Genomic DNA, 23,596 nt, shown 5'->3' on the forward strand with positions numbered 1-23,596 from the left:
AATTCTTTGTCAGGCAATGCAACATTGCTTCTCAGATAACCAAGGGACAACAAAGATTAAGATCTGAATGTTACAGAGCTGAATGCTTAACAGATGAGTTTGGCAAGTGAGTTCCAGATCAAAGAGCCATTACAGCTTTACAGTCCTTCAGCAAAGAGCAGCAATAGAAATATAATGTCCTCTTGTACAAGTTAGCACAGTGATCAGGGTCTGTATTATCAATCCAAACTGCTGATGGGAAATGCTCACCTGAGGAATTATTCAGACTTCCTTTTGCATTGCACTTTCTAGGCATATGCCCACACTTTCCAGGTCTAGGCCCATCTTTTTTTGTCTCACTGCTTTCAACAGGAAAACCCACAGTTTCCCACTGAATCAGAACAAGCAGCAATTGGGGATTCCAACACTTGCAATTTGTTCCAATTCAACATTAACAGTGGGTTTCCCCAGGGAAAGTGGCAGGATGGGGGCGCGGGGAACCCACTTAGACACAGCCCTGCAAAGTCCAGTACAAAAGGAAGTATAATAGCAGAGTTATGGGCAGAAGAAAGTATGGCATCAAGGGATGGGAAGGCAAGAAGAAGGAGTGGCAACTCTTTGAAGGCTATGTCCTTTTATGGACCTTTCACCAGCCAACAAGTTTTGGGTTGTTATGACAGCCTACTGTACTGTACATGAAACTCCTGGGCAAGATAAAGCAACCAGCAAATAACCACCACCACCACGACATCCTTCTTGATGGTAGTGCTGCTGTTGAATGTGTGTCATCCCCTAATAAAAAAGCACTCACCTACAATTTGATCATGGTTCATAGAATTGCAGATACCCCTTGCAATGCAGGAATCTTAACTCAAGCATCCATGACAGATGGCCACCCAACCTCTCCTTAAAAACCTCCAAAGAAGGAGAGACCACCATGACGCAAGGAAGTCCATTCCACTGTCGAGTAGCTCTTACGCCTGATGTTTAGTCAGAATCTTTTCCAGGCTACCCAATTCCCTCAACATAAGAGCCCTGCTGGATCTAATCCACCTTCCTATTCTCATAGAGAATCTGGGAAGCCTGGAAGCAGGACCTGACTACAACAGCACTCTTTCGACTTGTGATTCCTAGCAACTGTTATCCAAACCTAAGAAGAACCTGGCTGATGGACCAGAGCAAAGGGGGTCCATCTAGTCTAGCATTCTGTTCTCAGAGTGGCCAGCCAGATGCCCCAATGGGAAGCCCACAAGCAGGAAAGGAACACTCCTCACTTGTGATTCCCAGCAACTGGTATTCAGAGTCACAAATCAGAATTTCTATAAATTACAATGAACTAAAATTAAGAATAGGAACTATCGAATTCTTCCATAATTCAAGAGGACACAATTTATTACAATTAATCACTTGAAATCTTCCTTGCTTTCATTTTGGCTAAAGCTTCAATTGCATATCAAGGGATTTGGTTAGCAAGGGGGTGTTCCAGAGCACTGTTCCTAGTCCCTGCTGTGTTGAATGAGTTTCAGTTAGTAAAGCTCAAGAATGTGGACAAGGTGCTTGGATTGGTCAGGGCAACCACTTGCACTTTGGACCCTTGCCCCTCTTGACTGACAAAAACTAGCAGGGAGGGGAAAGCTGCCTGGGCCAGGGAGGTGAAACATGAATGATTCTCTCCCCATCCCAAGATGTGGGGTGTGGGGGACAGAGTGATAAATCCAGCAAAGTAGAACATAGTAGCAAAATTTCTGGGTAAGTGAAAATTTGCTGTGCACGCTGTCAACAATTAACCTCACATGATATAACTCCACCCTACTCCTAAAAAACTTTTGCAAATGAAGAGTAATAAATTGAAAGTGCCGCTTTGACATTGAACAGTAACTAAACAGTTCCCTGCTTGTTCCACACAGGCGAGAGGACAGTATAATTAAACAGTTCATAAAAATGGATTTGACAGCAGCTGATCTATAGTCTTTGGTGTACACATTGTGCCTCTGAACTGGAATGGTTTTATTTCTGCTCTAGTTATAAAGGTTGATAAAAACATCCAGGCTTTAAAAATAATAAACTGCTTGAGAAAAAATTCTGGTTAATGATCCTTGCACTTGATTATCAAATTCCCTAAACCCTGATAAGGACATCTCAAATACTGACTAGGTTGTGAGATATCCCTTAATACAAAATAATTGTATCCTTTATTCTGGGTGGGAGGAAAAGGAGAAGACAGACACAACTTGGCTCCATAGTACAAGAAATACATTTTTTCATTATTTCAGAGCCCTTCTGGTCTAATGAACTAACAATGCAGCCTTGTGCGGTATTTCAATTTTAATTATGTCAGTGTTCTGGCAAGCTTAAAAGCTGAAGTTTAAATAAAACATTGAAAAGGAGTAAAACAATCAAGAGTGCCTTTACCAAAAATTCCATAATTTTATACATAACTAAACTATGTCTATTTTGCCACTGGCGAGAGCTTTACAATACTTCTTCAAATTCCAGTCTTGTGCTAAATGGGTTTTTCTGAGTGAAATCCTGCTGCCTGATTGAAAAAAGAAAAAAGGTACAAATACGATACAAAAACACTCCCTATGTTGACACATTGGATTGCACTGAAAGTGCGGCCCATCTGCCAGGCTCAGCATCTGAACAGCATACTGTTTGCAGGGCTTAAGACACAATGAGTGCAACTGATTGTTGAAGAAAGGCCTACAAAAAGATACAAGAGGAGGCAATTATCTATGAGGATCTCCATCTTCTGAACACCTCCTTGTACTGAAAACATAAAAATGTTCCTCAAAGGCGGCACTACAGTTGTTTTATGAAAACACTAACCGTTAATTAAATGACACAGTATTCATTTCTACTATTAAGCACTAAGTAGTTCTGAGAGATCTTTTGATAAATAGGAAAGTGTGTCAACAGTACAGTGAACCTGGGACTGTGTATCACTACCACTGAACACAGGCCAAGAGAAAGAGAAAGATCAAAAGAAAGTCATGCAACTGATTGGGCCAAGGCCTGGAATCTATAAAAGCCTCGAGATCAGGCCTTGGTTTCTTTCATCAGTACCAAGGTATACTTGGGTTGCTCTGTTACTCTGCCACAAAATCTCCCCTTCAGAGAGGAGCCATAGTTCAGTGGCGAAGCGCATGATTTATGAAGCGCAGGTTTTGTCCCTGGTAAGTTCCAGTAGGGCTGGGGAAGACCAGTGCCTGAAGTCCTGGAGGTGGCAGCCAGTCGGTGTAGTCAATACTGAGCTAGATAGACCAATGAAAAAAGTGCTTCTTCACACAGTGCATAGTTAAGCTATGGATCTTGCTCCCACAAGAGACAGATGGATTTAAAAGAGGATTCGACAAATTAATGAAGGAGAGGGCTGTTGTTGGCTCTGCTTCCAGCTGTAGGCAGAAATGCTAGCAGGTTTCCCACTGGCAAGTGGTGGGCCACTTTGAGAACAGGATGCTAGACTAGATGGGCCATTGGTTCAATCCAGCAGGCACTTCTTATCTGACTCAGTATTTAAAGCAGCTTACTAGGTTCTTAGTCTTGCACTTTCCCCGCCATGACTGGGTAACAATTCAGATGAAAGTGAACGCACATGTACATACACAGCTGTTCATTACTTGTAGAAAAGTCTTTGCCTATCCTATTTTCCTCTTATATATATATATTTCTATAAATAGAAATTTATATTTCTATATAAAACCCTCACTCCTAGGTGTTTATTGCAAGCTTCTCTGGAAGACCAAATCGGATGCTTCTTCCCTGATCGTTAATCTATCTTTCACTAGCCAATTCAGAATTTGCTTTTGCTTTCAAACATTTATTTGTCCACATTTACCTGAGAGGTATGATTAATCATAGTCTGTTGCTAGGATACAGATGAAAGTTCATTTAAGCTTAATGTTTCCCTTTGTAAAATAATGCCACAAGGAATACACAGGTTGGTGGCAAGGAAATGACCTTGTATAAATGACATTTAAAACCAACCCCTAAACCTAAAGAAATCTGAAAAGAGTATGGGTGCACGGGGAAAAATAAGATTGAATGTTTAGCTTTCAGAGCACAGCTTCATTTGGAAATTAGATTTTATGAAAAAGTACCATATAGTATGATATTGGGGGGAAATATACAGTTCTTAAAAATAAGTATTAGGTAGGCAGGAAAGCATTTGATAAAACTACATTATTTAAAATTTATCTACAATGAGTTTGGGCCAAGATTCAATGAAATGCATGAGGATGTATTTTTCCATTTATTTTCCATGTTTAGGGCATAAAACTATATGCCACATGGATCTGCAAAAGCTAATATGATGGGACAGTTCTCTGTCTTCTTTTCCACACATGGAGAATACTTGGAAAAGAAGGCAGGGAGGCAAGGGCAACATTAGGGTCTTCTCTAGTTAAGACTATCCACTTTCCACTTGGCAGGGCTAATGAACATCTACTGTTTCCACAAATATTTAATGGTATACAGTTGAAAAGTATGGCTCAGCATCAAATGGAATGATGCATTCTTCTAATATAATTTACTGCTTTTGAAGCAGCATACAGGATGAAGTGTGGGCAATTGTTGTGGAGGAGGCGAAAACAAAGTATTGTTACCTATAATTCATCCAATCAAGATTGTGTGTGGTTAGTTCTACCAATTTGCAAGGCTCAACTGCCACATTAGAGGAGGCTGGCACATGATAGGCTCTGTTGCCCCTATAACACATATAAAGAACTGTAACATGCTGCTCTTAGCTCCTTTAGGAACAAGGGTGGGATAGACCTTTTAAGAAAGAACTAAACAAACATTTAATGAAGACAACCTCAGGTTCCCAGCTGCCATACCAAAGGCAGCCCCATATAGAGTGCATTACAGTGATCCAATCTTGAGGTTATCTACACATGGGTCACTGTAGTCAGGCTATCCCTGCACCAGCCACAGCTTGGAAAAGATGTTCCTTGCCACTTCGTGCAACCAGAACAAGAGATGGATCCAGGATCACCACCAGACTGTGTACCACCTACTCGTTCAGAGATAATGCAGCCCCATCTAAAACAGGCAGCCTACCTAATTCCTAGTCCCGGCCTTTATCTTTTCAAGAATCAGCTTCAGCTTATTGGCCCTCATCCAAATCACCAGTATGTCCAAGCACTAGTCCAAGCACTGCATAACTGCACCTGATTAAGATGTTAGAGAAATGGAGCTGAATGTCACCTTCTCCAAATCCTCTAATGACCACTCTAAGGGATTTAAAATAAGGTTAGACAAATGCATGGATGATATCAATGACTACATCACGGTAGTGCACAGCCATTAGTATCAGAGGCAGAATGTCTCAAAATATCAGTTGCTTGGGAACAAAAGTAGGCAGTGTGCTGTTCAGCTCATGTCCTGCTCACAGGCTTTCCATAATTATCTGGTTGCCCACTGTGAGAACAGGATGCTGGGCTAGATGGAAGTTTGGTCTGATCCAGCAGGTCATTTATAATGTTCTTCTTATTAGAACATACCCTCTTGAACCAGTAACCGAACTTCAGGTCACAGAATCATAGAATCATAGAGTTGGAATAGACCACAAGGGCCATCGAGTCCAACCCCCTGCCAAGCAGGAAACACCATCAGATCACTCCTGACATATGGTTGTCAAGCCTCTGCTTAAAGACCTCCAAAGAAGGAGACTCCACCATACTCCTTGGCAGCAAATTCCACTGTCAAACAGCTCTTACTGTCAGGAAGTTCTTCCTAATGTTTAGGTGGAATCTTCTTCCAGGTCCACTCCACTCCACATATGAGTTCTTGGCAAATGGAGAAGTATCACATGGAAAGATGAACCCTTCTCTTAGTGAAGAACACTGGATACTTCTTACATTGCCTATGTAATGGCACAACTTGAGCATTGCCCAGCTGTTCCTTTTTATGGCAAGTAAACTGAACTGGACGACAGAGCTCCAAGCTGCTTCTGTCTTTGACCGTCCCATATACAATCAACTTGTACGGAAGAATTGCCCTGCACATTTAAGTGTACGGAAGCCTTTTAAATTCAGCATTTCATTTAACACAGATACATAAGAATCCCATAATTCAACATTCACCATGAAATCACTTGAAAGCTGAGGATTTAATAGCAGGGTGGAGTACAGAGTACCTATTATTATAATTCTTTCACAACCCTTACAAATCATAGGGCTACATGTTGACTCTCATCCTGTCAAGTATTGTCATAAATAATTAAAAACAAAGTACATTTGACAAATAATGAAATGTTGTGCCATTTCCCCCTTGATTAAGAAAGCAAATAATCACATAACTCATTCATTGCAATGGATTTTCAGCCTATTAGAGTGGATTAAGAAGGTTTTTGTGTACAATAAATGGAATTTATGTCCCATTGAAGAGGTAATGACAAGACTGGTTTCTTGAATTATAAAAGCGGGGAAAGGAGCATGCTACTTATATTTGTAACCTCCATTCTTATGTTCTGAATGATGGAACAATAATGAGCACAAGGTTTTTTGTTGTGGGTTTTTTTTTAAAGAAGTCATTTGAAGTTATTCACATCTGACTGCCATTTTTAGCCCTTTTGGGGGTAAGAGGCAAGCTTGACTACCACAACTGCAAATAAGTTAAGTGAACTTTTAATTAGACAGAAAGTTAGCAGAACTCTTTTTTGTATCTCATTCACGATTGCAATTTGTACAAATTTGTTGCCAATGCCGTTAATATGACATTTTGTCTCATTGCATGAAGGAGATTGGTCCCATCTTTTGATTTAACATGTTCATTGGAAACTGTATCTGTTCATCTCATTTCTAACTTCTATTAGAAGAAACAAAGTACAATCTTTGAGGCTCTTGTTAACCCTGTCCATCCTCGTTTTGCAGAAGTGTGCTGCTTAACTGACCTCAACACCACCATAAAACCCGCATAAAACCTCTGCAATTCTCTTAGTATTTTCTGTTTGACGAAAACATGTTTTTTTTTTCTTGAAGAAAGCAATATAATCATTGTCTTGTGGTTTCATGAAAGAGTTTCTATCAGTGGAGATAGAGTGCTGGAACCGTCACCGTCACCCAACACAAAGGAAAATTCCTCTCAGCTCCCCACCAGTAAAATAGGGATTTGTTTCATCAAGAGTATGAGTAAGAATGGAACACTTGTGCAGATGCAGAGTTTGAGTTCTTTATCACAGCTGCTTTGATTAGAAAAAAGGTTGTTAATGGGTTTCTTTTGTTGTGTATACATTTTTAGTCTCATTAAGGATTACAAAATGAAACACAGAACAGCATTCTTGACTGTCCTGTTCAATAAAGCTTTGAGGACTTTCACATTTCTGAGGCTCTAAACTGAAGATCACCTTAACTAGGTAACAGTGCTTTGATCTCCTTTACTAATAATATACTGCACTGTGAAAGTACAAGTGTTGAATTTGAATGCAAAGCAAGAGAGGGATATGGTTTTGAACGGTGTGTATTTCAAATTTTCTCAGAGCTAAGCTGTCCCGTAACAGAAGACACCCAGAGCACTTTTGGAAGGTGATGAGTTGACAAGTCTTTCTCTCTCTCTCTCTCAACACAGTGACAACAGCTGTTCAACATTTTGCTGAGCATGTATGCCCTTTGAGAAGACTAATTTGAAGTTGAGTTATTCCCAGCAAGAGTTCATTTTCCTAGCATAGCCCACATGCCATTTTAATCAGCAGTAAAACATAACTTACAGCAGGCACAAAAAACGCAGTAGCTTATTGGGGGAAATCATCACAACACAGGAAAAAAACTTGTTTGCATGTCCTCCATGACACCGAATTGGCTGCATATCTCCTATTGGGAGACTTCATAACTGTAAACATGACCTCGAACCATTCCATGATAATCTCCTCCTTACTAAGTAGTACAGTGCACCTTACAGAAAGAAGTTGTCTAAAGTCCTCATCTGTGCCCTTACATTTATCTTCATTTTGCAGTGTCTGAAATAATTGCTATTCCAGTGGAGAGGCAAATATGGAGTTTTGGCTGGTTGAGGGTGGAAAGGGCTGTGATTCTCAACATCATTTCCAGGCTTCATTCACAGCCGTGGGCCTTACATGTGCACAGTCAGTCTCCTCCTTTTCAAAATATAGTTTCTTGAATTGCCTCTCTATATTGAAATTACTTTTTATTATTATTCATAACACCACAATAGCCTATTGAGTCATTAAACCTAGTAGAATATTGGATAGAAATACTGACTGGTTGCTCATGGTACAAATTAGGATATTAGTACATATATACAATGAAGATGGAAAGAGAGCAACATGCAAGCCTGCCTTCCAAACATAGCCAAATTATGGTTTAGTGAGATGTGAAGGTGTTCGGCTTGTGCACTCCCTACTCCTTCTCCTGCACACACGCCTGCCTATTGGGGGAGGGAAGAGGCTGCCACCAAAATGCTGCCCCAAAGGGGGTTGTACCTTTGGGGTGGCACTTCATGGGGGGGGGGGTTAGGGCATGGGCCAACCCCCTTGTGGATATACAATTCCATTAATTTAGAAGCCACTGCAGAAAGTGTTTCTCTATTAGTGGGCTTCTTTGCAGGCCAGGTGCAACTTACAAATCCTATTAAAAAGAATCTAACAAATTATTTAATGAAGAAGTGAGGACTTCCTTATTCCAACTGACTTTTGGGAACTGACTGTTTTTAATGAACTGTATTGTTTTTATTACAATTATGTCTAATACACAAACACACCCCGGTATATTGTAGCTTTAAATTATATTAATGTTTAATTGTTTTCTAATGATAAAAATGTTTTTAGTTGTTCTTAATTTTATTTGTAAACCACCTTGAGTCCCTGTCAGGGAAAAAGATGGTATATAAATAAAGATACCATGATGAGGAGGATTTAAATTTGTAGATCATATATTCATGCTGGATGTGCCTTGCTGCTGCTGCTTTTAAATTATTAATTTTGTTATTTATGCTTTTGAGTGTTAATTGACTCTTGACATCTTTGGACTAAATAATGGCTTATAAACGTTTGTAAGATAGAAAAAAAAATGCTGCTTCTTATTTTCTAAAAGTATACAGCATGACTTCCAAACTCTGTACTGTACTTACATATATATTTTTTGCCACCTACAAAGTAATCAAGTAGTGGTCTAAACATTCCTACAGTATTAAACATTTTGAACTAATAAAAGCAAATCATACACTTGTCTAACTTTTGCTGGGATTTCTCTCAAATAAGCTATGTAGCCTCTTACCCAACTACATTTTCCAACTTCCTCCATATTTCCCCCCCCTTTTTTCCCTTCAAACTAATTATGGAAAAGAAAAACATTATGCACAGTGGGTGGTCTACTCTGACCACAAAGTTAAATACCATGTAATCCCTTAAATTCTACTTAATCAGGAACCATTCATTTCAGATGAGTAAACATGGCTGCTTTGGAATTCTTTGATGTCTTAGCTGTTAACTTTCAGAGACAGTCATACATGGGGATTTCTGCCCTCCTCCCCCCTCAGCTTTATCTTGTGAATGGTTCAACCCACATATGTGTGATTACACTAGCCACTTCTCAGACGGTGTGTGTGCATATCACAAGCCCGTGCCATTATTTATTTTTCCACTGAACAGCTGATATGGATTTAGCTAGCTTATTAGTTATTTTACCTGTATGTTGTTCTTCAATCCAATCTTGCAGGTACATGAAGAGGAATAAACCCATTATTCCAAACATCAGTACAGATACATAGACTAGTTTTAGGTTCATGGCCCTATCGGAGGACTACATTTCTACTCGCTTCAAAGGACTGCACAATATACTTTTCAGATGCTTTCAGTTCATTATCTTTTTCTTCTTCTGTTTTTTCTGGAAATGCCAATCTGGAAAAGACAAAATAAGAAAAATTCATTTTTCTAGTGCACTCTTCTTATGAATATCACAGCATACTATATATACCTTTGCAGGTTCCCCCCTTCCCTTTTATTTCTCCAAGTGAAAGGAACCAACAAGCTTGTGTTTTCTTCTGGGACTATTTTCCCCACTTCCTCAGTAATTCAACTTTGGATTTAAACTGGGAGTTGTGAAGATTCTTAAAATCTGATGCCTTTAAAAAGGCTCCTCTCAGGATTGCACAAATGGTAGTCATGTTTTCTCAAACTTTCTCTTACTGCCAGAAGTAAAGGCATCCAAGATTGTGAGAAACTAAACCAAATAACAGCCTTGAAAAACAAATCAGCACAACTGTACTACTGTTTCCTAGCAGAACACTTGTTCACATGTGCTTGGATTGTTATAAGAATTTTAAAGTCATATACATATAATAAATGTTCATAAATGTACCAATGTATGGAGCAGCACAGGAAGACCTTCCTGAAACCATTTTGACTCCCAAACTGACCAAATGTTTTCTCTGCAAGGAGGGAGGGGGTGAGGGAACTTTCCCATTGTCTCAGGAAGTGGGTAATCACCAGGCAATCAGATACGACATTATCAGAAAACCTGCCAGACAGGAAAAACAACAACACTCAAATTTCTGTTGTAGACCATCCTTTCTGTGATGTAGGTATGATGTTTGTGGGGGTGGTGTTGGGTTACACCCCTTCTGTGATGTATGTATGATGTATGGAGGGGTGGTCTTGAGCTCCAGGGCAGAGAATTTGAAATGTCTATATAAGGGCAGGCACACCTTTGTTAGGGGTCCTCCTCTGTCCTCCTGCATGTGAGGGGAGCACCCTGTTGCAACAGCTTTAATAAAGATCAGGCTTACTAGCTGCTTTGTTTCTCAATATTCTCTGGTTGGCCTCTGTTATTTTCTCCTACCAATAGGGAACCCACGTAAGGACTCTATATGGGCTCTTGGATACCCCATAAGGGGAAAAGGGCAGATTTTGTTTACAACAGGGTAAAATTTAGAAGGAAACACCTCTGACTTGAGAGGAGAACCAAAAGAATAAAAATAAAAATTAAATAAATAAAAAAGTTCTGAACCTCTTACTTATTGTCAAGATGAACAGCTCTCTGGAAGCAGGAGGCAGTATAAATACAATAATATGGGAAGCCAATGCAATGCCGTACCTTCAACAATATTCCTATAGGCCAAAAGTTAGCTCAGTGGCAGTTCCTATTAAAAGCACAAACCTGGCTCTGCAAGGAACATACATCAAGGTTTGTTTTTTTATAGGACCACTTTGCAGTCATCGATTCAAACTACATAGGAAACAACCCTATTAAGAGCCAGATTCTCACCAGTGGCTTCAAGTGGAAAAGGCTCAAGCCCAAAGCTTTCTGAAGAATAATCTTACTTGCAACACAGAGCCTCAGGAGAGGGAAATCATTAATTTAAATGCCCTTCACCTGCCACTCAAAAACAGCAGGATGTTAGAGTTGACGAAAACGCAATACAGAACCTTTTGTAGAATGCTAGAGAAAGTAAAGCTTCTTAAATTGCTTTTAAAATCTAGCACATTGTAATTCAATTGAGTATAGTATAGAGGGAGTATTAAATTGCAAAGCAAAAAATCCAAGCCTATCCTGAAATTCAGTACAATGATGCCCTTGGAAAGAATATTCAATAAGCAGTGTTTCGAGTGAACTAAAGAAAAAAATAAGTAATAAGGTAAAATAAGACAGTTGGGAACAATCATTTGAGAACTATTTGATGTTTTGTTTGCCATTCTGCTGGTGAAGTTTCTATTTGTAGACCTAGATCTCTGCAGAAGAACAGGCCTATAAGCAAGTTATATAAGATTGAACACCATATGGTATACAGACAAATGAAATTGGACCCCAAATACTGGATTCTCTATAAGTTTCAGAGCCAGCTTTTTGATTCTTATTAAGAGAAATGTATAATGTAAGCAATAGCTATCATCAACCTTTTAAAAAATGTAGCCCAGAAGTCTGAAAATGAAATGATTATGCATTGATAAAAGAATACAGAAAAGTTAAGGACTACATGATAATTTCAACCAAATGCTGCACAGGGAACAAAACAACTTAAATGTCAGTATAGGATGATTATCGGAATGCCAAGTTGTGTTTAAGTAAATAATAATAACAAAACTAATTTTTAAAATGCCTAACAGATACTGACCTCAAACACCTGTTAGTTTTTGGAAAGTACCCAACCCTGTGCCAGTGTGGTGGAAAAGCTGTGGCCCTCTAGAGGTTAAAACTACAAATTCCATCATCCATGATGATTGGCCATGCTGGTTGGGGCTAATGTGAGCTGAGAGATCAGCAACATCTGGAGTGCCACAGGCTCCCCACTTTGCACAGGCACCAGCACTTACTAGCACAGTGACAGAGGCATGGAAGCAATGTGGTTCATTGTACCACAGGTCGTAGTTGCTGATTGGACAACTGCTGCCCATCCTCCTCTATCAGGGCCAAACTACATGTTTTGTTAAAAGCGCATGGTGCTGCATGATTCTTTTAAAACTTTAAACAAAAGCTGCAGGGAGGGGCTGATAAGAATTGGGTCAGAATAAAAAAAAATTGGATCACAGCATTATGCTCACCTTGATGAAAGTCCATCTATCCCTGAGCTGCTATTTCCATAAGGGGAAAAGCTGCCATTGGGCTCAGGTTTGGTTTTATTTGAAGTTTGGCAACAATAAATGTATAGGTCTCAAACCAGAGACCTGTCTCAGTCAGGCTGACTATCTATTTTTCCTATGGGTTTATGAACATCTAAATGAGCTCAAATGCATTCAAGTTACCAGGTCAGGTCAGGTCAATTACTTGCCACAGCAAGCATGCACTTGCTGGTGATGAATGGCAAGAAAGCTAGGTTGGGGAAAAATTTGTTTTCATCAGTGGTTGAAAATATTTTAGGTGCAATGTAAAATCATTTATGTTTCTTTTCTTTTTTAAGGCTGGTTCAATTACCTTAGAAGTAAAGAAATAACAGCATCACCAGAAGAACAGCTGTACTCCATCTAGGGGGTTCTGAAACTAAGAGTTGAATTGATAATTGTTGTCCTCTCTGCCCTATAGATTTCTGAACGAAGGCTGTTGTCAGAGGGTTCTATGCTTCATTGTGTTGCTATTCATGCACACATCTTGATTAACTACATTTTTAATCAGCACTTCATCAATTGATCCCAGAGAGTTACAACAAAATTTAAAACAATCAAAACAATCCAAACTAAGTAAGAGAAAGCCATAATCAGGGGTGGGGAACCTTAGGCCTAGACCAGATGTGGCCCTTCACTTGTCCTGATTCACAACGTCCCTAAATGTTTTTGCCAGGCTGCAATTTGTCCTTGAATGCTGATAATGCTGCTTGCCTGCCTAGACAGAGGATAGAAGGAAGGATAAGTGTGTGTTGGAGCTAGACTACTGTAGGATTGACATATATGGCTTTTCTCCATTTATGTCTCTGACCCTTCCCAGCACTGGTATGTGGGCTCCGGCAGGGTGCCCAGGAGGGAATGCAATCCTTGGGCTGAAAGAGATTCCCCACCCCTGATCTAAATCAATTGCACAATAAAAATTTCTGCCACATCTATTGTAGCAGTGGGCCAACATCCCATAAATACCTAGGCGAACAGGCATGCTTGAACCTGGTCCCAAAATGTCAACGAGGTCAACGCCAGTTACACTTTCATAGGAATGGCATTCTATAACTGGGACACTGCCACTGAGAGGACCCCATGTTGTGTCAGCACCTAATGAATTTCCTCTGGTGTAGAACAATGAAAAGCCCCCGATCTCCCAAAACTAGGAACCTGAGCAGATTGATATACGGAGAGGCATTCCTTCAAATACCAGGACCCCAAGTCATTTAGGGCTTTATAGGACAACAGTGTCATCTGAAATGCAGCACAGAATTGAACAGGTGGCCAATGGAAATCTTTCACAATCAATATGGAATGATCTGATGGCTGCCCCAGTCAACATTCTTGCTAACTTAAGGTTTTGGGTTTATATTTAAAGGTAGGAGGTTCCAGGAAGTGGTCTGTCACAAAAAGCAGCAAAAGAAAAGAGAAAGGAGAAATGGCATGGGGGCGGGCGGGGGGGGGGCAGGGAGCATTAGTTCTTTTTTTAATTAAAAAAAACCACTGGTTGCATGCTGGCTGCTGGGGCTCACCTGTGGTCGCTGCCTCAAATTCTACTTTAAGAATTTTGGCAGTCACACAATTTTATTGTGTTTAGGCAGAGTTTTAATTAAGACTCACACACTTCAGGCTCAGACTATTTGCACAGTTATTATTCTGCATAAGATTTGAAAAATGCCAGCCTGATTAATTAGTGCAGTTAATACAATGATTTGTGATCTACAGCCTGCGCTCATAAGCTTCATTAAAACCGTGACTATGACACGAAGATAGATCATTGCCTTCTGTGTCAGACACAGCAGGAGGTAACTTTTTCTATTAGAATTCTCTGTAAGAGTTCTTAAGTTTGTGCCATTAGCATATTGCTAAGGAATAGTCTCTTTCACACAAAAGTCCCAAAAGTTCTACAGACCTCAATTCTATCACCTGGGAATTCACCTCATGTGATAAATTTAGTTTATGCCACCCTACCTGAATGCAAGAGCTCTGCAGTGAAGTATGTCTCTATGAAGTTGAAAGATATGAGCAAGATGTTACTGTTCTGCTATCAGAGAGATACTCTTTAGAGAAAAAGGGTTTTTTTATGAAAAGCACAAGAATCAGAAAGCAACATTTTTTTAAAAAAATAAATAAATCCAGAGTACAGCGGTACCTCAGTTTAAGAACAGTCCAATTTAAGAAGGATTCAGTTTACAAACTCTGCAAAACCGGAAATAGTATCCCGGTTTGAGAACTTTACCTTAGTCTAAGAATGGAATCCAAATGGTGGAATGGCACTAGCATTGGGAGGCCTCATTAGGGAAAGTGTGCCTCAGTTTAAGAACGGTTTTAGTTTAAGAATGGACTTCCAGAACGGATTAAGTTCGTAAACTAAGGTACCACTGTATTGGAAGGTTCCTGATTTTGGAAACATTTCGGGCTGAGAACACCAGCATCCTAAAACAAGTTACTTCATCTTATTTATTCCTATTCCTTTATACCCCACACTGAAAATCTTTACTCTGCTCAGAAGGAGCTGGCCAGCAACCAACCTGGCAACTTCATTTCATGCCTGCAGCAACAATGATTGAAAGCAACTCAATCAGCATGCAGAAAATACTGAACGAAGAGTAGCATGCCCAAGTATAACCAGAACATTCCAAACAAGCAGACAAAAATGGGCAGAGCAACATATGGGCATTTTACATTCATACAATAGGCTAGTTTCTACACATGCTCTTCTCTATCTTTCATCTAGGCCAGTGTTTCCCAACCTTTTTTGGGCAAAGGCACACTTGTTTGCTGAAAAAAATCTCGCGGCACACCACCATTACAGCCCCGTGACGTCAGCGCGCAGCGTCACGCCGGGAGGGACACACGAAAGTGAAAGTTTTCAATTTTTTTCCCTCCCCCTTGCCGGGGAACCTCCAAGCTTTGGGGGTGGGGGGGGAGGAGGCAGCAAAGCGAGGGACTGAGGGACGGCGGCAGCTGAGGCGGCGGCGGCTGTTGTGGTGGTGGCGGCGATAGCGGGCGGAGGAGGGGGCGGTGGCGGGGCCGAGGTGGCCGCCGGCGGCGGGGGAGGCGGCGGCGGGTGGAGCAGGAGGGCGGCCGAGGCCGGTGAGGGAGTAGGGTTGCCCGGGGCTTGAGGAGCCGTCGCCGGGAGTTGCTGCTGCTGTTGTTGTTGCTGCTGCCCAGACATGCCGGCCTCCTCCTCGTCCGCTGTCTCGCGCTCCTCCCTTTTGCACGCGCTGCCCCGCCGCCGCCCCATTGGCTGGGTCCTGTCAGCTGACCCTGTGTGTGTGTGTGAGGGGAGAATGGAGAGAGAAACCTCGGCACCACCACCGCGGAGCCGCCCCCGGCTCGACGCGGATCCTCGCCGCCGCCGCCTCTCACCGCCCGACTCGCCCGCCTCCCTCCCACGGCACACCAGCCAACCTCTCACGGCACACTAGTGTGCCGCGGAACACCGGTTGGGAAACACTGATCTAGGCAAGCATGAAGCATTAACAGAGTTCAAGGATGCATTCCAACCAAGTAAAAATACTTAAGGAGGCTGCAAAGCAGAGCTGGTGATGGATGCAGCCTGGGGAGATGGGGCATGGCCTGGCAATGCTCTCAAGTGCTAGATAAAGAGGCCTGAAGAGCCCCATGTGACTCCGTACCTGAAGTTTCTAATCCCAGCTACACCAGGTAAAAAGACCAGCATAAACCTTAAGAAATCCATAGGAAGTGGATCTGTTTTATAACCAATATTGGGGTAGGGTTTCCCTATAAAGCACCCACATGGAAAGAGTCCAGCAGAAGACATCTTCATAGCTCTCACTGGAGGCAAACGATCTATGAGATGTCACTGACATGCATACCATAGCAGTTGCTTCAAAGAACCCTCATACCATTTTGACACAGAACTTTATTGCAATGCAATATATGATAGACTTTAAAGCGGCATTTGTGCATAATGAAAAGCCCAAATTTCTGGGCTCATTATAGTTCATCAGAAATTAGAAACATACTGGTTAATGGTGCCCAATCACTGCTACCTTGCTCTTAATTTGGCACTAAAAAAGGTAAAGGGACCCCTGACCATTAGGTTCAGTCGCGGACGACTCTGGGGTTGCAGCGCTCATCTTGCTTTTCTGGCCGAGGGAGCTGGCGTCCAGCTTCAGGGTCATGTGGCCTGCATGACTAAGCCACTTCTGGCGAACCAGAGCAGCACGGAAACGCCGTTTACCTTCTCGCCGGAGCGGTACCTATTTATCTACTTGTACTTTGTACTTTCAAAGTGCTAGGTTGGCAGGAGCAGGGACCGAGCAATGGGAGCTCACCCCGCCGCGGGGATTCGAACTGCCGACCTTCTGATCGACAAGTCCTAGGCTCTGTGGTTCAACCCACAGCACCACCCATGTCCTATTCATTTGGCAGTAGTGGGACCAAAAAAACAAACAAACTGTGATCAGGTCCACTTCATGCCCAACTGTCTTGCCTGCCCCCCCCGCCCCCGGTCTTCTGTGGCCCTGCCACTCTGCAAAGCCACACCAGCAGGGTATAGGCATTTGAATTGCCCCATGAAACTTCATCCTAACCTTCTCTACTCAGAAGCAAGCCCTACTGAATTCAATGGGGCTTACTCACACTGGGTCTCAAGTAGCTGCCCTCTCCCACATACAATATAGGCTAGCTCTTAGGCCTACTCAGCAAAAACAAAAAGGTGGAGCAAGGTGGTATTTTGTACTTGTCTCCAAAACATTTTGCTATAGGTATTTTAAAATACGGTGAAGAGGTGATTGCTCCAGAGTTGCTTCAGAACAAACAATAGCAGTTGTGTTATTGAAGCCTTTAGAATGATGCCAGTGTCATTTAGCCTTGTCATTAAAGATAGAATCCACATATAATCAGCTTAAACTGCTGTATATCACTATGATCTGGAAAATCCCCATACCTGTTATAAGAGGTGTTGGCAATCTGTATCAAAGTTTTTTATTTTATAGGAGGGTTGTTCTGTACCTACAGCTGTAAACTGGGTTAGAGACCTTTTAGAGTTGTCTTTTAAAGAACAAATTGTTCACTACAGGAGGCTGAACTCGGAGAAATTACCTATCATTTGTTTGCCTATTCCAGGATAGTAACCTTTTATTGGTACTGGAATATCCCTCTTATGCAAAACAACAACCTGTCATTCTTTGCCAGTTTTTTTTTTGTTTTTTTTAAGAATTACTCTAATTCAGCACTTAAGTTATGTTAACCTTCTTTTTAACTTTTACTGTCAGTTTATTTAGGGAATGTTTATTTGAAAAATTGGAGGAGGACTGTCTGATAATTAACTGTTATCTTCTCTAGATTCTGATTATACTAGGTAAAGGTAAAGGGACCCCTGACCATTAGGTCCAGTCGTGGCCGACTCTGGGGTTGCGGCGCTCATCTCACTTTACTGTACAAGGGAGCCAGCGTACAGCTTCCGGGTCATGTGGCCAGTATGACTAAGCCGCTTCTGGTGAACCAGAGCAGTGCACGGAAATGCCATTTACCTTCCCGCCGGAGCGGTACCTATTTATCTACTTGCACTTCATGCTTTCGAACTGCTAGGTTGGCAGGAGCAGGGACTGAGCAATGGGAGCTCACTCCATTGCGGGGATTTGAACCACCGACCTTCTGATCGGTAAGTCCTAGGCTCTGTGGTTTAGACCACAGCGCCACCCGCTGATTATAATACTGAAACCTTAATTCTGCTAGTCCCCAGCTAATTATTCAAAATATGCAACAACCTAAGCTGAAGCTACAAAGGAATTTCAGAAATAGACTGGAAAGAGAAGCTGCTGAATTACAACTCATTACCAAACTTAAAACCATGAAAAGACCTGGGCTGAACAAAGACATTGGATTCTTATCTCACTATACATAACTAAACCATTTCTCACCTTCCCACCCCTTGCCTTTTCCTGTAAGACCTATTACAGTCGTTAGAGTCGTCAAGAGGCTCTCTCAGCTATCTGCCTATCTCCCATTCCCACCACCCTTCTGAGTAACACCCCTCCCCACCTTCTCACTATATAGAAGGATCTGGCAACTTCTGTTTCAGTGTATCTGAAGAAGTGTGCATGCACACGAAAGCTCATACCAAGAACTAACTTAGTTGGTCTTTAAGGTGCTACTGGAAGGAATTTTTTTATTTAGTCTTGAAAAGTGTTTTATTCGCCACTAGAGAGGGTGACTCAGAGAATGAACATTTCAGTCACACCTGCAAATAGGAACAAGAGTTTCTAATTTTGCAGGATGTATCACCTAGAGAGAATTAAGCACCAACACTTCTGTTTCCTACTATTAATATTAGTAAAGTTAAACAGTTCTGTTCTACTAATACTGCTGTAGTTTTCTACATTAAAAAAGCATTTGCTTAAAGCTACAGTAGTGTCAAAATGTGTTTTTTTAAGCAGGAGGGGTCATCAGAATGTATGACACCTAAATAGTGGTACCTTGGGTCACATACGCTTCAGGTTACAGACTCCACCAACCCAGAAATAGTACCTCGGGCTAAGAACTTTGTTTCAGGATGAGAACAGAAATCGCGTGGCAGTGGCAGCAGGAGGCCCCATTAGCTAAAGTGGTACCTCAGGTTAAAAACAGTTTCAGGTTAAGAACAGACCTCCAGAATGAATTAAGTTCTTAACCCGAGGTACCACTGTACTTGTTCTCTCTGCTGAGGGGGCACAGAACACTGGACAGGAAGATGGCAGAGATACAGAAATGTTCACACTGACTAGTACAGCAAACACATTCAGAGAGTATTTCACTTCTTTCTTACAAGAGGAAACCAGAGAAAGTGTCAGCACTGGACAGAACTGTAACAGTATTAAAAACAAAAAACAACACAAAATAGACTACTAGCTAGTAATCCAGTGAAGTCAGAAGCTGCAGAAGCACATACTAAAACTAAACCCAATTGAACAAAGCCGAACCTACTTCTAAGCAAGCATGTCGGACACATTCTTTTTCTGTTAAAACTTTTTTGTTTAACAAACAGTAAATCATAAACTGGAGCAAACTTTAACTAGCAAAATGACACTATACATTATGACACTATTTGGGTCAGCAATGACCCAGCATCTGATTTGCATGCAGAAGACCCCATGTTTAATCCCTAGCATTTCCCAGTAGGGCTAGGAAGGACTCGTGTCAGAAAACCTGGAGAGCTTCTTCCAGTCAGTGTAGCCAATACTAAACTAGATGGAACAAGGGTCTGACTCACTATAAGGAAGCTCTCTATATTCCTAATTCTCGGTATACATGATAGGAAATGATTGCAAGTTCAGTTGTATGTGGATCATGATCACAAAATTGCCTCATAATTCAAGCAGTTCTTTCCATAACTGTTTAAAGTGGTCTTTGTCTGTTATCTCCACTTTGAATAAAAGTTACAAAGTTATGGAACGTGCCAAAGAATACTTCAAGTCCATTTGTTTCGTAGCCATTTGCATCCAGCAGGGTAATTTCTCCGTCAAATAAGAAGCCAAAAACCACTTTATTTTTTTAAAAAATATTGACTGATCAACAGATTTTAATCAAATAGGTCCACATAAAGCAAAATGGACAGCCATTTTGACCTTTTAGATGGACATACAGTACAGAAAAACAACAACCCTGTTCTATTTTCTTTCAGTCACAATATTAGCAACTTTAAAGAGTTTTGTGTCAACCAGTTATATGGAACTAACTTATATTCAAGTAATTTCCATACAGAAGCTTATTTTCAAAATGTAGCTAGTGAATTTTTGACGTATATAAATATTTGAACAGCAGATGCTCAAAATGATGTGAATTATCCAAAAAGCATGATTTTCTCAGTTCCTATATATGCCAAGTAAGCAATCTTGACAGCATCCCAGGAAACTTTGTCTTTGTCACTTATGCCTGCTTTTTGCTTTGAGACGAACGTTTAAGTTTTGCACTGCAGTATCTGGAAAATAGTGTCTAGGTGACATTCTCACAAGAATCACTTAAGTCCCCGACTTCTCCTTAACTTTGAAGACTTCTTTTAATGCACGTCAAAGCCCTTAAAAAGCAAACTTTCTTTTTAAGGGTTTTCCGCAACAGCCTAGTTATTCCATTCTCCTGTGATATCTTGATAGGTGTTATACACATACTCAGAATATACAGGAGGGAAATGAATAATTTGAAGCTATCTGAAGACACTTGCTATATTTCCACTGATGTCTGTAGACTGTGGTGTCAGACCTAAATGCACAAACTCAAAGACTTCAGGTGTCAACCATCATCACAATTTCTCTCTCTCTCTTTTAAAGAGTTTTGTCCCATGCAGCTATAAATATGTGCAAACTTTTAAAGACACACATTTAAGAGATGGAAAAACAGACTCTGCACCAGCCTCGAGGAACAATGAAATGCATTCTCCGGAATAACTCTTTGTAAAATCAGGATCACACCCAATAAGGGGAGAATGTAGATAGGACCATTTTGATGACAGAGATCCTTAAGTCCTTCTGGCAGGACAAGAGCTAAAAGAGTGACAAAGTGCCTAAAGGTCATCTAAAGATCCTCAACAGTGTGCATGGATTTTTTAGTTTCATTAACAACACTGCATCCTTACAGTTCGTTTCAAGCATTCAGCGTTCACATTTCTGTTTCAGATATTTTAAAATTCCTAAAAAAAACCCGAAACCACCACCTCAGCAACCTAAAAGCCCTGTAAGGAAGGCGGGTATGTACTGCAGATGGGAAGGTGGAGCTCACCTGACAGTCCCTTGTCCAGAGCGACCCCTTTGAGTTGTGTGCAGCCTTTGAAGAAAGGAAATCTCCAGCTCCCACACTTGCTCATTATGGGATGGACCCATAAGACACCGTAGGACGGTCTCCCCCTCGCCCTTAACAGAAGCAGGAACTCGAGAGGGGCAGCACCTGTTGAACTTCCGCTCAACCTGCACCACCAAGCACAGTCCCAGGCTCTCGGGGAAGGAGCGGTCCCCTCCTGAAACACAAGAGTTGCGGGGCTTCCCATGTGGGAAGGGCGAGGGCGTGGCGAAAGAGCCTGCCAGAAAAGGCTCGGGCAAGCAGAGGCAAGCAGGTGCCCCAGAGGCTCCTTCCTCTGCTCTAGTCTGAGGGGGCGAGAAGAGGAGACGAGTTCGCCCCCTTTCTCGCTGGCGGACTCCGGCCAGCCGCCTCGGGCAGCCCCAGCCGCCGCCCCAGGAAGGGCTGCGGCCACGGAGTTCGCCTCATAGGCGGGCAGAGGCGCTTGGAAGCGGACGCGCCAAAAGACGCCGCTTGTTTACCCCGCGCGAGCGTGTCCTCCTCTCCGCCGGCCTCCCCCCTCCTCCCCGGAGAGGGCAGCTTACCTTGCTGGCGCGCCCGCGGCTCACTATGGAATGGCACCGGGCGGGACAAAATTCCCCGGCTCTCTCTTCCTCCTCGGCTGGCCGAGCCCCGCCCTGCAAACTTCCCAACCTACCCGAGGACGGGGCGGAGGCGGCAGAAGAGCGCAAAAGTGTCGGAAGGTTCCCCTCAGGCGCGCGCGGCGCCCTCTCGGAGACCTCTCTCCGGCCAGAGCGGAATAGAACAAGCCCCAGCAGCGCGTCTCCTTCTCCCGACGCGCCCAGGGCCGGGGGCGCGAGGCGGGCTGCGCGTGCACCGCCGCCTCCTTTTCGCGCCACCTCCACCACCCTCGCCCTTACTTTCTGCCAGGAGAAGTTGGCGCTGTACTGAGGCTGCAGTTCTAGGGACGCGGAGCGCGCGCGCGCGGGGAGGGGAGGGGGGCGCTCCTTGGAATTCGCTGCTCGGTTAACCTGATGGTAGTATGGCGCGCCGACCCCGCTCTGAGAGCGCTGCCCACCCCTCGAGGGGTCCTGCGACTTGTCAGAGCGATCTGACAGGCAGAAAGGGCACAGGTGCGCAGTTGCGCATTGTAAGTCGAAGGAGAATTGTTCAGGAAACACGGTTTAGATTTGTATATAAACTTTTTTAAAGGTTCACTTTCTGCTGAAGCCAGTGAGGTTTAGTTATTCAAAAGTATACTTTCTGTGCATGCTTGCAGAGAAGTAAGGTGCAAAGTTTCTGTGTGATAAAAGATAGGCTTGCTTGCTTTGCAGGCTCAGAACAAAAAGCTTTATTTTAAAATGTTTTAATAGGTTTTTAAGAAAGGTGTTTTTTAATATAATGACTGGTTTTTTGCAGTGTTTTTATTATGTTGGAAGCTGTCCTGAGTTGCTGGGGTAACCCAGTCAGATGGCCAGGGTATAAATAATATGTTATTAACAAGATTTGGTTCCCCCCTTATTTTCTCCTTCCCCCCTCTTCCACCATGTTGTTCAGTTGTTTAGTCGTGTCTGACTCTTCGTGACCCCATGGACCAGAGCACGCCAGGCACTTCTGTCTTCCACTGCCTCCCGCAGTTTGGTCAAACTCATGCTGGTAGATTCGAGAACACCGTCCAACCATCTCATCCTCTGTCGTCCCCTTCTCCTTGTGCCCTCCATCTTTCCCAACATCAGGGTCTTTTCCAGGGAGCCTTCTCATCTCATGAGGTGGCCAAAGTATTGGAGCCTCAGCTTCAGGATCTGTCCTTCCAGTGAGCACTCAGGGCTGATTTTATTAAAAATGGATCTTATAACATAACTCAAACATCACCATCATTAACATCATCATCTTCATAACTTTATTATTTATACCCCACCCATCTGGCCCATAACCCATTAATACAAGAGGCTATTTATTGATGAACGGATTAAAGCACAACTGGATAGGAAAATGAACCATATGAAGGGTCAAGTCTTTGTGATGCATGAGTTGCTTAGCTAGGACCAAATGGCAAGTGCAATATTTTTATCTTGTGAGCCGCCCTGAGCTTTTTTGATAAACAGTGGTATATAAATCTAATAAATAATGATGAAGGGGCAATTGCTGCTGTTCATGTTAAATCAGAATTACGATTTTTCGTGTTTCATATATGTGGTTCATGAATATGATTAACAACAACAACAACAACCCTGCAAATTACATTTTTTTGTTTGATCATTAATACAAATAGCAATTTGAGGGGGGCACACAATATATGGTGAGCACTGGGCACAGTTATGGTTAGTTGTGGCACTGCTCATA

The 23,596-nt window shown here is 42.2% G+C and overlaps 1 protein-coding gene across 2 annotated transcripts in view; it reads right to left on the minus strand.

Annotated features, from left to right (window-relative positions):
* CHST9 (carbohydrate sulfotransferase 9) overlaps positions 1-21,986 on the minus strand; it is a 54,109-nt gene extending 32,123 nt beyond the window's left edge. Inside the window, exons 1-2 of one of the 2 annotated variants that reach the window (XM_081206829.1) lie at positions 21,838-21,986; positions 9,620-9,832 (exon numbers count right to left, since the gene is read on the minus strand). In XM_081206829.1, the coding sequence (XP_081062955.1) occupies positions 9,620-9,719 (100 nt within the window). In that variant the 5' untranslated portion in view covers positions 9,720-9,832; positions 21,838-21,986. Of the gene's footprint in view, positions 1-9,619; positions 9,833-10,292; positions 10,582-21,837 lie in introns of those variants that run through there. The other variant, XM_081206830.1, reaches the window with a different exon arrangement.
* Between the last annotated feature and the right edge of the window lie 1,610 nt (positions 21,987-23,596).

This window comes from Podarcis bocagei (assembly GCF_964188305.1).
Source record: "Podarcis bocagei genome assembly, chromosome: 8".
Taxonomy (NCBI): Eukaryota; Metazoa; Chordata; class Lepidosauria; order Squamata; family Lacertidae; genus Podarcis; species Podarcis bocagei.